We start from the raw sequence: 16,931 nt of genomic DNA on the forward strand, positions 1-16,931 counted from the left end.
CCGAGAAACTTCCAGAGAAAGTCTTATTCCCATACCTGAAATAATATTCCTTTCTGTCCCCAGATCCAAACCCCCAAACTCTATGTACATACTCAGTCTGTGACTTTTCCATGGGACCCAGCTGATGATGATCCCCTGGAGCATATGGATAATAATAATGATACTAATATAGTTCTATGAGTAACAACTAATTTATTTCAGTCTTCACAACAACTGTCTGAAGTATGTACTATGGTTATATCTGTTTTACTAGTGAGAAAACTCAGGCACTGAGAGGTTAAATAACTCACCAATAGTCACAGAACTAAGTAAGAGACAGAGTTAAGAGTCAGTGCAGGGCTTCCCTGGTGGCGTAGTGGTTGTGAGTCCGCCTGCCGATGCAGGGGACATGGGTTCGTGCCCCGGTCCGGGAAGATCCCACATGCTGCAGAGCGGCTGGGCCCGTGAGCCATGGCCGCTGAGCCTGTGTGTCCAGAGCCTGTGCTCCGCAACGGGAGAGGCCACAACAGTGAGAGACCCGCGTACGGCAAAAAAAAAAAAAAAAAAAAAAAAGAGTGCAGGCAGTCTGACCCTGGAGGCTTGCTTTTAACCTCTATGTCACACTGCCGTTCACTGGATGTCCAGGTCTGTGCTAAGCAGTTTATGGCATTATCGCACTTCATTACTGCAACAATCTTATGATATGGGTACCAATAGTATTCCCATTTTACAGGTGAGGAGGCTGGCTGCAAACATTTAAATGACTTGTCCCAGGTCACACAGGTAGCAGAGCTAAAATTCTCATGCAGAGATTCTGTGTACCTGCAATTGTTTGGTGAAAACTATGTGCTATGGACTGAATGTTTGTGTCTCTCCAAAATTCACATGCTGAAACCCTAATTTGAAACATGATAATACTTGGGGGTGGGGCCTTTGTGAGGTAATAAGGTTCAGATGAAGTCATGAGGATGGAGTCCTCATGATTGGATTAGTGTCCTTATTGGAAGAGGAAAAACTAGAGCTCTCTCTCTTTCCACCATGTAAGGATACAGCAAGAAGGCAACCATTTACAAGCCAGAAAGAAGGCCCTTACCAGAACACGACCATGCTAGTACCCTGATTTCAGACTTTCCAGCCTCTAGAATTGTGAAAAATAAATATCTGTTGTTGAAGCCACCCAGTCTATGGAATTCTGTTATAGTATCCTGAGCTGACATAGACACTAGTCATTTGTGAGTGTGACAATCTTGGTTCCCAAGAGTCCTAAGGGACTTTGAAAACCATAGCCAGTACTCATTTGTCAGACTGTAACAATTCAGAATTGGAATCCTGTGTTTTGTGGTGTCTGGGTCGGAACAAGTCAGGTAGCTGATACATGAGGTCGGTTCACCACCTCCACCCCACCATCCTCACTCAGGGGGAACATCTCATGAATGCCCAATCCTTTGTTTCTTTATGGCAAACAGCCCAGAGGGGGAAAAGTTGCCTGCTAGTGCTGATAAAGAATTGAAGAGGGCCAACAAAGATTCTTGGCCAAACAATAATAATTTGGGACAAAGCAAGAAAAGTGTCCAATTCTATGCAGGCTGATGCATAGAATTGCAAACAATGCAATTGTTTGCAAACAATGCAAACATACTCACCTTACAATCTATATGGAAATAAGAAAAAGCAATTTGTGAAATGGATTCCATAAGTGTTCCTGTTAGGGTAAGAATTTCTCATCAAATGAAAGATGGAAATTCAATAAAACCTTAAAGGGAGTAGAAGGAAGATTTGTGCAGACACCACATGATGCTGGATGGAAATGTGATGTGAGAAAAAGCAGGTTCTTTAATAAACAATTCATGGATCTCTCACAAGTATCAAACCACAGATACCCCATTTATTAGCTGGATGTGTGGGGAAGTGTGGACTTTGGAGGCAGGTAGACCTGGGTTTAATACTCATACACCTATGAGACCTGAATTTCCCTCTGACCTTCTTGGGAAAGTGGAAATACCCACACAGATATATTGTGAGAATCCAGGGAAGTGGCCTGTGTAAAGCACCCCACAATTTCTAGAAACTAGTAGTTAAATCTGTCTGGTTATCTTTGATGTAACTCACATGAGAGGCAGATGTTCCTAAAGCTCAGGGTTAGGGGACAATCAGGAGGGCACTTGTCTTTGAGACCAGAATTCTTGAACGAATCTAAGTCTTTGCATGGTGACAGCAAGGGCAGAAAGTGGGAACCACCACTCCTCCTTCTCATGTCATGTATTCCCAGAAATTCCAGAAAGTGGCAAAGGATTAAGTCTAGTTTCTAGCATCTGGCCTTGCATCTAACAAATGCTGAGTAATACATGTTGGTGGAACTGAACTGAGAATGTTTTGTGCAAGGTGAAATAATACAACAGGTAAAAATGCAGGACAGAAATGTGTCTGAGACCAGAGCCATCTGCCCAGAGCTGACATCTAGAGCAGTGAGCATACATACTCTTGCAAAGGGGGTGAATGCAGAGGCAGGAGAAAGTCAGGGACAACACCGGTCTTATAAGGTAGAGAGTTGTTGGAAAGGAAGCAACAGAGAGGCAGGAAGGAGCAGTGCAAACCAGGAGAGTTTATAGAGCAGGCAAGAGAACAGAGTACTGACTTACCAAAACTTGGAAATACCTCTGCTCCTAATTTAGTTCCTCATGTCTAGCTGTGCTAATGCCTAAAATACCACGAAGCTCATTGGGTTAAGTATTTCTCTCGCTAGGGCTCCACAGGATAGAAAACACAGTGAGGCAGGACAACCCCTGGGCAGGTGAATTTGTCAGGTTTCCTTCTGGGCAGGTGGGATCGGAATGGCAGAGTGGTGTCCTGGTAAACCTGTAATGGTGAGGAGGGGGAGGAAGCACTCATTTACAGTGTTTGCCAATTTTCTTGGTGTAAATACTCCTGCTGTGGTTGATTTCAAGCCACCAAAGGTGGAACAACTGTCTTGCTGGTTTCCTGAAATTTTAACAATCAGCTTTCACAAGCTGGAATAGACTGACTCCAGGCACTGCCCAGCCACCAATGAAATTGGAGATTGATATATAGAACCAATGGGGGAGTTACAGAGTGGAGAAGACAAGAGTTTCCTGAGTCTCACTCAGATATGTAGAATATGTCTCCCCCTTTCACAAAGAAGGAAAGAAAGGAGAGACCAACTTTCACATTTAGTTATTGTTGTTGTTTAAAGTCAGTTACACACACGGGAGGAAATTTTCATAGTGGGTCTCCCTCTGGCCCCAGACCCTACAGAAGCAACTAAAATTCTCAATTATCAGTTATCCTTCTGGAAATATGTTATGTATATGCCAGCATGTGTATGTGTATCTGTCCCTTTTCAAAATTAAAGTGGTAATGTACTAAACATTTTTTCATTTAATTATATATTTTTAGTATTCTTCCAAAAAGAGAATAAATTTTAATTTATAATTAAACTTACAAGATATATAATTTTAATGGCTGTATAATATTCCTGTATCCCATTCCTATAATGAATATATAGTATTCCTTTTATGTATGCACTGTAATTTATTTAACCAGTGTGCTCAATGATAAGCATATACTTTTTTCAGTCTTTTGCTGTTACAAACAAATGACACAGTGAATATCCTGTACACATATATATATATACTTGCACACACATGTAGGCATTCCTGTGTGTGAAATTTCAGGACCCAAGGGTATATACACTATTTATTTCTGAAGTATTTTTTTCCCTCCCAAGAGGTTGTATGAATGTACATTCCCACCCACAATTCATGAGAGTGTCTTTTCCCCACATTGTTGCCAACATAGTGTATTCTCAAAATCTGAGACTAGCATTTCTTAAATGCATACTCTGTTCTCATACTTGGCATGGGTTCTCTTATTTGAGGTAACTGTATTCACAGAAGCAGAAACTGGGCCTCATGGAGATCAAGGAACTTTTCCAAGGTCTTTGTGACATTAGTCTCCAATCTTCCTTCTTCACCACATTGACTACCATTCCCCACGAGGCTCACTGCTGACAATCCTGTGCAGGAAAATTGTAAAGTTCCCCACAGAGCCGAGAAGTTTAGGATACATGAATATCATCTTTTGCTTCACCATATTTCTTTTTTGCTTTATTTCCAGAAGTTTTGCTCATTCAGTGCTGCCCAGTGATCATTTAGTCAGCCTGACTACCCTCTTAATAATTTCTGATACTGATATAAAACCTGCCTAAACACAAATATAACTGTGGGCCCAGCCCAGTTTACAATTACTTTCTTGATGATCCGGTTTCCAGGGACATTTTGTGATGTCAAAGCAGGGACCACCTGTATCCCAGAATAAGCTTGACGGGTTTGTAACTGAAGAAGTAAAAACAAATTGTTGTCCTTTTGAAGAATAACCCTCACGTCTAAGTCTATCTCAGATCAAAAGCATTAAGTCTCTTCCCTTCTGTCTTTTTTTTTTTTTTACATCTTTATTGGAGTATAATTGCTTTACAATGGTGTGTTAGTTTCTGCTTTATAACAAAGTGAATCAGTTATACATATACATATGTTCCCATATCTCTTCCCTCTTGTGTCTCCCTCCCTCCCACCCTCCCTATCCCACCCTGCCAGCTGGTCACAAAGCACCGAGCTGATCTCCCTGTGCTATGTGGCTGCTTCCCACTAGCTAGCTATATTACGTTTGGCAGTGTGTATATGTCCATGCCACTCTCTCGCTTTGTCACAGTTTACCCTTCCCCCGCCCCATATCCTCAAGTCCATTCTCTAGTAGGTCTGTGTCTTTATTCCTGTCTTACCCTTAGGTTCTTCATGACATTTTTTTTTCTTAAATTCCATATATATGTGTTAGCATATGGTATTTGTCTTTCTCTTTCTGACTTACTTCACTCTGTATGACAGACTCTAGGTCTATCCACCTCATTACAAATAGCTCAATGTCATTTCTTTTTATGGCTGAGTAATATTCCATTGTACATATGTGCCACATCTTCTTTATCCATTCAACCGATGATGGACACTTAGGTTGTTTCCTTCTCCGGGCTATTGTAAATAGAGCTGCAATGAACATTGTGGTACATGACTTTTTTTGAATTATGGTTTTCTCAGGGTATATGCCCAGTAGTGGGATGGCTGGGTCATATGGTAGTTCTATTTGTAGTTTTTTAAGGAACCTCCATACTGTTCTCCATAGTGGCTGTACCAATTCACATTCCCACCAGCAGTGCAAGAGTGTTCCCTTTTCTCCACACCCTCTCCAGCATTTATTGTTTCTAGATTTTTTGATGATGGCCATTCTGACTGGTGTGAGTTGATATCTCATTGTAGTTTTGATTTGCATTTCTCTGGACAGGTACATGTAAAAGTATGAGATTAGATCACTCCCTAGCACCATACACAAAAATAAGCTCAAAATGGATTAAAGACCTAAATGTAAGGCCAGAAACTATCAAACTCTTAGAGGAAAACATAGGCAGAACACTCTATGACATAAATCACAGCAAGATCTTTTTTGACCCACCTCCTAGAGAAATGGAAATAAAAACAAAAATAAACAAATGGGACCTAATGAAACTTCAAAGCTTTTGCACAGCAAAGGAAACCATAAACAAGACCAAAAGACAACCCTCAGAATGGGAGAAAATATTTGCAAATGAAGCAACTGACAAAGGATTCATCTCCAAAATTTATAAACAGCTCATGCAGCTCAATAACAAAAAAAACAAACAACCCAATCCAAAAATGGGCAGAAGACCTAAACAGACATTTCTCCAAAGAAGATATACAGACTGCCAACAAACACATGAAAGAATGTTCAACATCATTAATCATTAGAGAAATGCAAATCCCTTCTGTCTTCATTTATGTCTACTCTCACATGCATTCCCTCTGGTGGCAGAGAGAATATGCTGTGAGACGTTGCCAATTACGGTCACACTCGGGTAGCAGATGGTTAGGGGTTGGTTAAACCTTTAGGGAAACTGCCTTAGGAGAAAATGAAATAAAAGCAAAGATTACTATGAAAAAACATAGACGTTGCCAGCTAGGAGGAGGAGAAAGGAGGAGGGAGCGGGGAGGAGTGGAAGGGAGGGAGAGGGGAGAGACTGCGACGAAGAAAGACCGGCGGAAATAAACCGTGCGCTTAGAACAGCGGGAAGGGAGGCTTGGAAGCGTGGTTTTCCGGCTTTAAATGCCCGCTTGGCGTCTTGCTGGTGCGCCAGTGTTCCGTGAGGATGTGGGCAGAGGGCGAGTCTGAGGGGCTCCAAACACTGGGAATAGTGGTGGTCGTGTGGTCCTCTCTGAAACTTTTGCGCTACCTCGGGCTGATTGACTTGTCAGACGGTAAGCAAACCCCCAAAGCTTGCCGTTTTATATGAATGTGTTTTTCAGCTTAGGTTGTTGTGAGAGTAGTTTAGAATATGCATGGAAAGTGGCGCGCGGAGACCCGAGAGATTTGAAAAAGCCCAGCTAAATCAGCGCTGTATTGATTCCGGCCTTTCTCCAAGCGCCCGAGTGTTGCGCTGTCCGTGGTGCTGAAACGTAGCGCCTGGAGAGTGATGGGGGAGCGGCAGGGGAATTAGGATCTTCTGTTCCCACCCGTCTTGGTAGATTACTAGCTGTGTGAGACTAGCAGAATACATCAAAATCCTCTCTCAAACTGTCTGATAACTATATTGTTGGTAGAAGCCAATGACTGTCAAAAGTCATCGTACTGATTAACTTTGTTTAAGAAGTAGTTGGGAAGATAATGGTGGTGAAAGATTTTGTAAAATGCTGATCACAGTGCCCAGCAGCTAGAAGACATTAAACAAGTATCAGTTTCTTTCCCCAGCCCTTAATCCTCAACCTGCATAAGAACCTTTACTCTAAAACCACCTAATCAGCCATGACTTTAACTCCATTCTTTAGTGAGAAATAGTTAAAAATTCAGGTTAACCATGTTGTTTAATGTTTATTACTAGAAAGTTAGTGGTTTGGTCCCCAAAGTTAAAGGAGCTCAAGAAATAAAGAGTATTTTCTTCCTCTTCATGAGACTTTGCTCCAAATAGAACATAGTTTTTCTATATCATTCTTACCACGTAAAATTAGGATGCAGGAAAGATTCCAATTTTGATGAGCAATGCATTAAACAAGACCAGTCTCCAGCAATGTATATTCATATTCGATGAATATACTTCCATAACTGCATGGTGTAGACAGAATTCCTCTTCCAAGAGGTAGTATCACATGCATAATAATGAAATACGTTTGCAGACCAAAGACTAGCTAAAGTACCAATCAAAGCTGAGGTAAGCCAGAGACTGAAGGACAGAATGATGTGGTTGGATGAACTCTGGACTAGCAGTTACAAGACCTGGTTCCTATCAATAATCTGTCTCTGTTTAACCTTGTTCAAATCATTGTTTTACCTGGATCTCAGTTTCCTATGGCAATATTGATGATTTTCAATCTCTGCTTCATGGAATTCTGGAGTCACCAAAGATTTCTTTTATTTGGTTTTGAGCAGGGGGTGGTGAGGCAGACTCTGAGCCCTGCATTCCTGCCTCCACAAAACCAGCTCCACTTCATCTGTTCTATATGTTGGCCCTATGTAAGAACTTCTAAAGCTTTAGCTAAAATTTAGTGAATCTATGATTCTACAAGTCTATGATTGTGTTTCTCTGAGATTTTGAAAGCTGAAATGTACTCAGAAAACTTTTTCTTTCTTAAAAACCACCTGAAATCTAACAATTGGGAAGAATAGTTCTGTATGCAAATAGAGACTCTTCCTGTCCCTCAGTCCCTTATATGTGCTCTTCTAAAACTCCAAATTCAGCTTGCCAATCATAACAATTGAGCAAAGTCTCTGTTCTCCACCAGATCCCAAGAGAATGTGTCCCATCCCTATTCAGAGCTTCAGAGCAGAATCCCACTGAGATTCCAAATTAATGCAAGAGCTGCCTACTTCCTTATAAGGCTAATGGTGCAGTGGAAATATTACCCTGTTCTTCCTATCCATATCCAGAGGTGACCATCTCCCTTCCCCTGCTTTAACTTCTCAAGGTTACAGCTTTTGGTTTTATTACCACAGAAGATATCAGTTATTCATCTAATGTTATGGTAATGAGGGGATTAAGGTGAAAAGTAGAGACCATATGTTTAAGACTGCCTCCAGGAACTCAGGTGAAGGAAGGGATTAATATTTATTCTGCATCTACAATGTCCCAGGTGTAGTGCCAGGTGCTCGTATATACGTGAGCTAATGTAACCCTCAAAATAACACTCTAAGGGAAAAAATTTAATAACTCTTGGAAGTTGATATCATTGTTCCTTTTATATAAGGAAGAAGACAGTTTTAGAGAAGTTACATAAAATTTCCAATGATACAGCAACAGCAACAAGCAGGTATTGGTCTCTAAAATTTCATATTCTGTCCTGGACACCTAGTACCTCAACAAGTAAGCCCCCTCCAGATGGAGTCTGTGGTCTGTCATTAAGTCTATACCACACATATGCTCCTATGCTAGAGCCTTCACCATGTGGCCCAAAACATGATTTTTAATGGGTGTGTGATATGGGAAACTATTCACTCACTTATTATTAAGAGGAGAAGACCTCCTCCTACTGGAGGAGCAAACAGGATGCAGTCAATTTAAAGACAGCAGTAGAACATCTCTAAAGAACCCACCAGTAGTCTTTCTTAGGCCCTTGGTCTTGTTCTTATTTTATTTTTCAGTAGTAATTTTGAAGTAGCATAGATATTAGGCCTGGAGTCAAAATAGCTGGGTTCGAATCCTGGATGTGTCATTTATCAGTTGTGTGACCCTGGGCAAGTTTCTCTTCTCCAGGTTTCACTTTCCTCATTTGTAAAAATAGAGAAATGAGAATGATGGTTGTATTAATTTCCTGTAACAAATTATTTCAAAGTGGATGGCTCAAAACAACAGTAATATATTCTCTCGCAGTTCTGGAGGCTAGAAGCCCAAAAGCAAGGTGTTGACAGGGCCATGCTTCCTCCCAAGCCTCTGGAAGAGAATCTTTCCTTGCCTCTTCCAATTTCTGGTAGCTCCAGGTCTTCTTTGGTTTGTGGCAGCATCACTTCTGTCTCTATCTCCATTTTCACATGGCCATCTTCTCTCTGTGTCTCTGTTTTCACATGGTATTTTCCTCTTCTTATAAGAACACCAGTCATAGTGTATTAGAGCCTTAATGACCTCATCTTAACTTGATTACAAATGCAAAGACTATTTCCAAATAAAGTCACATTTAAGTTATTAGGGATTATGACTTCAACATATCTTTTTGGATAACACAGTTCAACCCAAAACAGTGGTAGGAATGCTACCTATTTTAAGGTTTAAATGAAGCAGCATATGGGGAAGTACCAAGCTTGTTTTCTGTTTCACAGCAGGTACTTTATAAATGTTTAATTCTTTCCAGCCTTAGATCATGCCAATCAAATGAATATACTACTCATCAGACAAAAAAGACAAAGCCCATGCTTTATGTCTTTGATTTAAAGTCCATCAGTCCTCTTAGGAAGTATAAGCCTTCCCTTTGGATTTGACAGTTGCCAGTGAAACTTTCAGAGTAGGAACACTGAGATGACTTTTCCCCTATATGCTATGTCACCATGCATACCCCGCCTTCACTGCCAGGGCTTGCTGATCCATCAAGCTCATCTTCACTTCCACCAAAGTGAGGACAGCAGGGGCTGCAGAGAGAAGATCAAGGCAGGGGTGTGGAGGTGACAGACAAGTAATGCCCCCAGAAGATTCAGAGACCAATACCAGTTAATTCTCCGCCTCTCTTCTCACTGCTTCCTGGGCCAGCTTTATGCAACTTCACCCTCACCAGATGAGAGCCCTCTCTCCCCAAAGCACCATGTCTATGGGCTCTGCCATAGTAACTTTAGAAGTGATTCACTACTCCAGCTCAAAGCACTGCCTGAAGCAGTGAGGCACACATCAGTGTTTCTCAAAGTGGATTCTCCTGCTACCATATCTTATATCTGTATAAATATAGGGTTATTTTGCCATCTCTGACCATAACTTATTCATGAAACCAGGAATGTCACAACCTACACAAGAACAACAGACCAAAAAAAATAGCAATAATAACATGGTAAACTTGGGGAAACCATGAGAATCCAGGTGTGTTTATTGGGGCCTTTAGAAAGTCCATTTTCTATGCATTCTAAATTGTATGAAACATGTAGTATTACTCTGGAGATTTTCTGGATCTACTTGATGGCAAAAGATTTGAAATATGGTTCATATGAAGCCAACTACCCACACATATCCAACTTTAACCATTTGTTATGGACTGTTTAGTATTTTATAGCTTAAGAAAATATTGCCCATATAATGTTTGACTTGGACAACAAAGAACTCCTGTAAGATATATAAAAATCCTATATTATCATTGAACTAATTTTATAGTGTTAAAAAAACTGAGGCCCTGGGGCTTCGATTTCAAGGCCACATGACTAGGAAGTGACAATTTCACGACTCAAGCCTTCTGAGTCCCACTCCAGAGCACTTTTCATTGTCCAAATGCAGCGAAACTTGCCCTTAAACTGTGCCTGGAGCATTGGGAATATCACCACTTCTACTCATCAGATACTTGTATTATTCCCTTTGGTAAAGGGCTTATAACCTAATAAAGTAGGGTTGTAGTGGGCTGAACCATGGGCACCCAAAGATATCAGGTCCTGATCCCTGGAAACGATGTCACCTTATAAGGAAAAAGGTTATTTGCCAAGTATGATTAAGGATCTTGAGGAAATTACCCTGAATTACCTCGGTGGGTCCTATATGCCATCATAAGTATCATAAAAGAGAAGCAGAGATTAGACACAGACAGAAGAGGAGAAGTTGATGTGAAGATGGAGGCAAGGATTGAAGTGATGTGGCCACAAGTCAAGGAATGCTGGTGGCCACCAGAAGCTGGAAGAGGCAAGGGAATGGATTCTCCCCTAGAGCCTTTAAAAAGAGCATGATCTTGCTGATAAATGTGTGTGTGTGTGTGTGTGTGTGTGTGTGTGTGTGTGTGTGTGTATCTCCAGGGTTCATATACCCTCCTACCACTAAATAAACAGAAATAGCTCAAGTGGATTACTCCTCTACAACCTTAACCCCAACCTCTCTCTTTTCTCTTTTTCATCTTTCTTTTTTTTTTAAATTGAAGTATAGTTGATTTACAATATTATATTAGTTTCAGGTGTACAACATAGTGATTCAGTATTTTTACAGATTATACTCCATTAAATGTTATTACAAGATAATGGCTGTAATTCCCTGTGCTATACAATATATTCTTGTTGCTTCTTTTTCCTCTTTCTACCTCCAGATTTGGTTTGTTGTTTTTAATTCTTCTGTGGATATAATTATACTTTAAATGGCACACAATCCTTGATTACTTAAATGTTGGCTTTAAGTAGTGTCTATTATCCACCTTCTCTAAAATATTGGGAGAAAAGGACACTTACTTCCTCTACCTCTCCCATCTTTCTCTCCACCAAGTCTGTTCATTATATTATCATTTTTCAAGGCTTATGATATTCCCAGAAATACCCCCTTTCAAGGTAAATGGGAGGGGTTTCCTCAGGCCTCTCATTCCCCATAAGGACAACCCCATCTGCTGCTCTGGCTGGCCCCCGAGTTCTATATCTAAACCTTTTCTACTTGTATGACAAGCAGCAGGACAGCCAGGACCTCCTAGCCTCCAATCAGGAGAATGTATTCTGTGGTCAGAAGCCCTCCTAGTGTCTGGGTCTTGGAGGGCTATCCGGATGTGCCCAGGCTCAGGACTCTTCCATTCAGCTGCAGCCTGAAGACCCCCAACCTGACCAACAAAATGAGACTGACTCCAGGTCCCATCCACTCTGCTACCTGCCCACCTCCCCACATCCATCCTGTAGTTGAGAAAATCTAAAACCCAACACAAAGACACACAAGATTTGCTGAGCTAAAATCGCTGGTATTTCACAATATGCCAGAGCAAGGGCGATAAACTTTTTAAAACTTATTTTTCTATCCAAGGCCACAGATGCTGAGAAAAAGTGACGGCCACATACAAGTCAAAACAACTGCATGGGACTGGTTTGAGATTCTTCACAGAAAGAAACTTAAAATGTTCAACTCACCTGATTTGTAAAAACATGTTTTCCTATTTATTTACATAGTAATTGCACAAGCAATACATGAATGAACTCTCACTTTTTTTAAACATCTTTATTGGAGTATAATTGCTTTACAATGGTGTGTTACTTTCTGCTATAAAACAAAGTGAATCAGCTATATGCATACATATATCCCCATATCCCCTCCCTCTTGCGTCTCCCTCCTACCCTCCCTATCCCACCCCTCTAGGTGGTCACAAAGCACCGAGCTGATCTCCCTGTGCTATTTGGCTGCTTCCCACTAGCTATTTATTTTACATTTGGTAGTGTATATAAGTCCATGCCACTCTCTCACTTTGTCCCAGCTTACCCTTCCCCCTCCCTCTGTCCTCAAGTCCATTCTCTATGTCTGCGTCTTTATTCCTGTCCTGCCCGTAGGTTCTTCAGAACCTTTTTCTTTCTTTTTTCTTCAGATTCCATATATATGTGTTAGCATACGGTATTTGTTTTTCTCTTTCTGACTTACTTCACTCTGTATGACAGTCTGTAAGTCCATCCACCACACTACAAGTAACTCAATTTCGTTTCTTTTTAGGGCTGAGTAATATTCCATTGTATATATGTGCCACATCTTCTTTATCCATTCATCTGTTGATGGACACTTAGGTTGCTTCCATGTCCTGGCTATTGTAAATAGAACTGCAGTGAACATTGTGGTACATGACTCTTTTTGAATTATGGTTTGCTCAGGGTTTATGCCCAGTAGTGGGATGGCTGGGTCATATGGTAGTTCTATTTGTAGTTTTTTAAGGAACCTCCATACTGTTCTCCATAGTGGCTGTATCAATTTACATTCCCACCAACAGTGCAAGAGGGTTCCCTTTTCTCCACACCCTCTCTGGCATTTATTGTTTGTAGATCTGTTCATGATGGCCATTCTGACTAGTGTGAGGTGATACCTCATTGTAGTTTTGATTTGCATCTCTCTAATGATTAGTGATAATGAGCATCCTTTCATGTGTTTGTTGGCAATCTGTATATCTTCTTTGGAGAAACGTCTGTTTAGATCTTCTGCCTATTTTTGGATTGGGTTGTTTGTTTTTTTGATATTGAGCTGCATAAACTGCTTGTAAATTTTGGAGATTAATCCCTTGTCAGTTGCTTCATTTGCAAATATTTTCTCCCATTCTGAGGGTTATGAGGGTTTTTGCCTTGTTTATGTTTTCCTTTTCTGTGCAAAAGCTTTTAAGTTTCATTAGGTCCCATTTGTTTATTTTTGTTTTTATTTCCATTTCTCTAGGATGTGGGTCAAAAAGGATCTTGCTGTGATTTATGTCATAGAGTGTTCTGCCTATGTTTTCCTCTAAGAGTTTTAACAGAGTCTGGCCTTACATTTAGATTGTTAAACCATTTTGAGTTTATTTTTGTGTATGGTGTTAGGGAGTGTTCCAATTTCATTCTTTTTTTTTTTTTACGTGGGCCTCTCACTGCTGTGGCCTCTCCCGTTGTGGAGCACAGGCTCTGGATGCACAGGCCCGGCAGCCACGGCTCACGGGCCCAGCCGCTCTGCAGCATGTGGGATCTTCCCAGACCGGGGCACAAACCCGTGTCCCCTGCATTGGCAGGCGGACTCTCAACCACGGCGTGACCAGGGAAGACCCCAATTTCATTCTTTTACATGTAGCTGTCCAGTTTTCCCAGCACCACTTATTGAAGAGGCCATCTTTTCTCCATTTATATTCTTGCCTCCTTTATCAAAAATAAGGTGACCATAGGTGCATGGGTTTATCTCTGGGCTTTCTATCCTGTTCCATTGATCTATATTTCTGTTTTTGTGCCAGTACCATACTGTCTTGATTACTGTAGCTTTGTAGTATAGTCTGACGTCAGGGAGCCTGATTCCTCCAGCTCAGTTTTTCTTTCTCAAGATTACTTTGGCCATTCGTGGTCTTTTGTGTTTCCATACAAATTGTGAAATTTTTTGTTCTAGTTCTGTGAAAAATGCCATTGGTAGTTTGATAGGGATTGCATTGAATCTGTAGATTGCTTTGGGTAGTATAGTCGTTTTCACAACGTTGAGTCTTCCAATCCAACATGATATATCTCTCCATCTGTTTGTATCATCTTTAATTTCTTTCATCACTGTCTTATAGTTTTCTGCATACACGTCTTCTGTCTCCTTAGGCAGACTTATTCCTAGGTATTTTATTCTTTTTTTTGAAATGGTAAATGGGAGTGTTTCCTTAATTTCTCTTTCAGATTTTTCATCATTAGTATATAGGAATGCAAGAGATTTCTGTGCATTAATTTTGTATCCTGCTACTTTACCAAAGTCATTGATTAGCTCCAGTAGTTTTCTGGTAGCATCTTTAGGATTGTCTGTGTATAGTATCATATCATCTGCAAACAGTGACAGCTTTACTTCTTATTTTCCGATTTGGATTCCTTTTATTTCTTTTTCTTCTCTGATTGCTGTGGCTAAAACTTCCAAAACTATGTTGAATAATAGTGGTGAGAGTGACAACCTTGTCTTGTTTCTCATCTTAGAGGAACTGGTTTCAGTTTTTCACCATTGAGAACAATATTGGCTATGGGTTTGTCATATATGGTCTTTATTATGTTGAGGTAAGTTCCCTCTGTGCCTACTTTCTGGAGGGTTTTTTAAATCATAAATGGGTGCTGAATTTTGTCAAAAGCTTTTTCTGCATCTGTTGAGATGATCGTATGGTTTTTCTCCTTCAATTTGTTAATTTTGTTTATCACATTGATTTGCATATATTTAAGAATCCTTGCATTCCTGGGATAAACCCCACTTGATCATGGTGTATGATCCTTTTAATGTGCTGTTGGACTCTGTTTGCTAGTATTTTGTTGAGGATTTTTGCATCTATGTTCATCAGTGACATTGCCCTGTAGTTTTCTTTCTTTGTGACATCTTTGTCTGGTTTTGGTATCAGGGTGATCATGGCCTCATAGAATGAGTTTGGGAAAGTTCCTTCCTCTGCTATATTTTGCAAGAGTTTGAGAAGGATAGGTATTAGCTCTTCTCTAAATGTTTGATAGAATTCCCCTGTGAAGCCATCTGGTCCTGGGCTATTGTTTGTTGGAAGATTTTTAATCACAGTTTCCATTTCAGTGCTTGTGATTGGTCTGTTTATATTTTCTATTGCTTCCTAGTTCAGTCTCAGAAGGTTGTGCTTTTCTAAGAATTTGTCCATGTCTTCCAGGTTGTCCATTTTATCGGCATGTAGTTGCTTGTAGTAATCTCTCATGATCCTCTGTATTTCTGCAGTGTCAGTTGTTACTTCCCCTTTTTCATTTCTAAATCTGTTGATTTGAGTCTTCTCCCTTTTTTTCTTAGTCTGGCTAATGGCTTATCAATTTTGTTTATCTTCTCAAAGAACCAGCTTTTAGTTTTATTGATCTTTGCTATCGTTGCCTTCATTTCTTTTTCATTTATTTCTGATCTGATCTTTATGATTTCTTTCCTTCTGCTAACTTTGGGGTTTTTTTTTGTTGTTGTTGTTCTTCTTCTTTCTCTAATTGATTTAGGTGTAAGGTTAGGTTGTTTATTTGAGATTTTTCTTGTTTCGTGAGGTAGGATTATATTGCTACAAACTTCCCTCTTAGAACTGCTGTTGCTGCATCCCATAGGTTTTGGGTCATCATGTGTTTACTGTCATTTGTTTCTAGGTTGTTTTTGCTTTCCTCTTTGATTTCTTCAGTGATCTCTTGGTTATTTAGTAGCATATTGTTTAGCCTCCATGTGTTTGTATTTTTTTCAGATTTTTTCCTGTAATTGATATCTAGTCTCATAGTGCTGTGGTCAGAAAAGATACTTGATACGATTTCAATTTTCTTAAATTTACCCAGGCTTGATTTGTGACCCAAGATATGATCTATCCTGGAGAATGTTCCATGAGTACTTGAGAAGAAAGTGTATTCTGTTGTTTTTGGATGGAATGTCCTATAAATATCAATTAAGTCCATCTTGTTTAATGTATCATTTAAAGCTTGTGTTTCCTTATTTATTTTCATTTTGGATGATCTGTCCATTGGTGAAAGTGGGGTGTTAAAGTCCCCTACTAGGATTGTATTACTGTCGATTTCCCCTTTCATGGTTGTTAGCATTTGCCTTATGTATTGAGGTGCTCCTATGTTGAGTGCATAAGTATTTACAATTGTTATATCTTCTTCTTGGATTGATCCCTTGGTCATTATGTAGTGTCCTTCCTTGTCTCTTGTAATAGTCTTTATTTTAAAGTCTATTTTAACTGATATGAGAATTGCTATGCCAGCTTTCTTTTGATTTCCATTTGCATGGAATATCTTTTTCCATCCCCTCACTTTCAGTCTGTATGTGTCCCTAGGTCTGAAGTGGGTCTCTTGTAGACTGCATATGTATGGTCTTGTTTTTGTATCCATTCAGCCAGTCTATGTCTTGTGGTTGGAGCATTTAATCCATTTACATTTAAGGTAGTTATCGATATGTATGTTCCTATTCCCATTTTCTTAATTGTTTTGGGTTTGTTATTGTAGGTCTTTTCCTTCTCTTGTGTTCCCTGCCTAGAGAAGTTCCTTTAGCATTTGTTGTAAAGCTGGTTTGGTGGTGCTGAATTCTCTTAGCTTTTGCTTGTCTGTAAATGTTTTAATTTCTCCATCGAATCTGAATGAGATCCTTGCTGGGTAGAGTAATCTTGGTTGTAGGTTTTTGCCTTTCATCACTTTAAATATGTCCTGCCACTCCCTTCTGCCTTGCAGAGTTTCTGCTGAAAGATCAGCTGTTAACCTTATGGGGATTCCCTTGTGTGTTATTTATTGTTTCTCCCTTGCTGCTTTTAATATTTTTTCTT

At 40.0% G+C, this 16,931-nt stretch overlaps 1 protein-coding gene across 5 annotated transcripts in view; it reads left to right on the top strand.

Annotated features, from left to right (window-relative positions):
• Nucleotides 1–16,931, top strand: part of KCNIP1 (potassium voltage-gated channel interacting protein 1) — a gene marked incomplete at both ends in the record, with an annotated part of 352,163 nt that overhangs the window by 291,966 nt on the left and 43,266 nt on the right. The window contains one exon of one of the 5 annotated variants that reach the window (XM_079701789.1): nucleotides 6,209–6,317. The exons of the other annotated variants lie outside the window; for them this stretch is intronic. Coding sequence (XP_079557915.1) covers nucleotides 6,209–6,317 — 109 coding nt within the window. Of the gene's footprint in view, nucleotides 1–6,208; nucleotides 6,318–16,931 lie in introns of those variants that run through there. 5 annotated transcript variants of the gene reach the window in all.

Source organism: Hyperoodon ampullatus (assembly GCF_949752795.1).
Source record: "Hyperoodon ampullatus genome assembly, chromosome: 4".
Classification (NCBI taxonomy): domain Eukaryota; kingdom Metazoa; phylum Chordata; class Mammalia; order Artiodactyla; family Ziphiidae; genus Hyperoodon; species Hyperoodon ampullatus.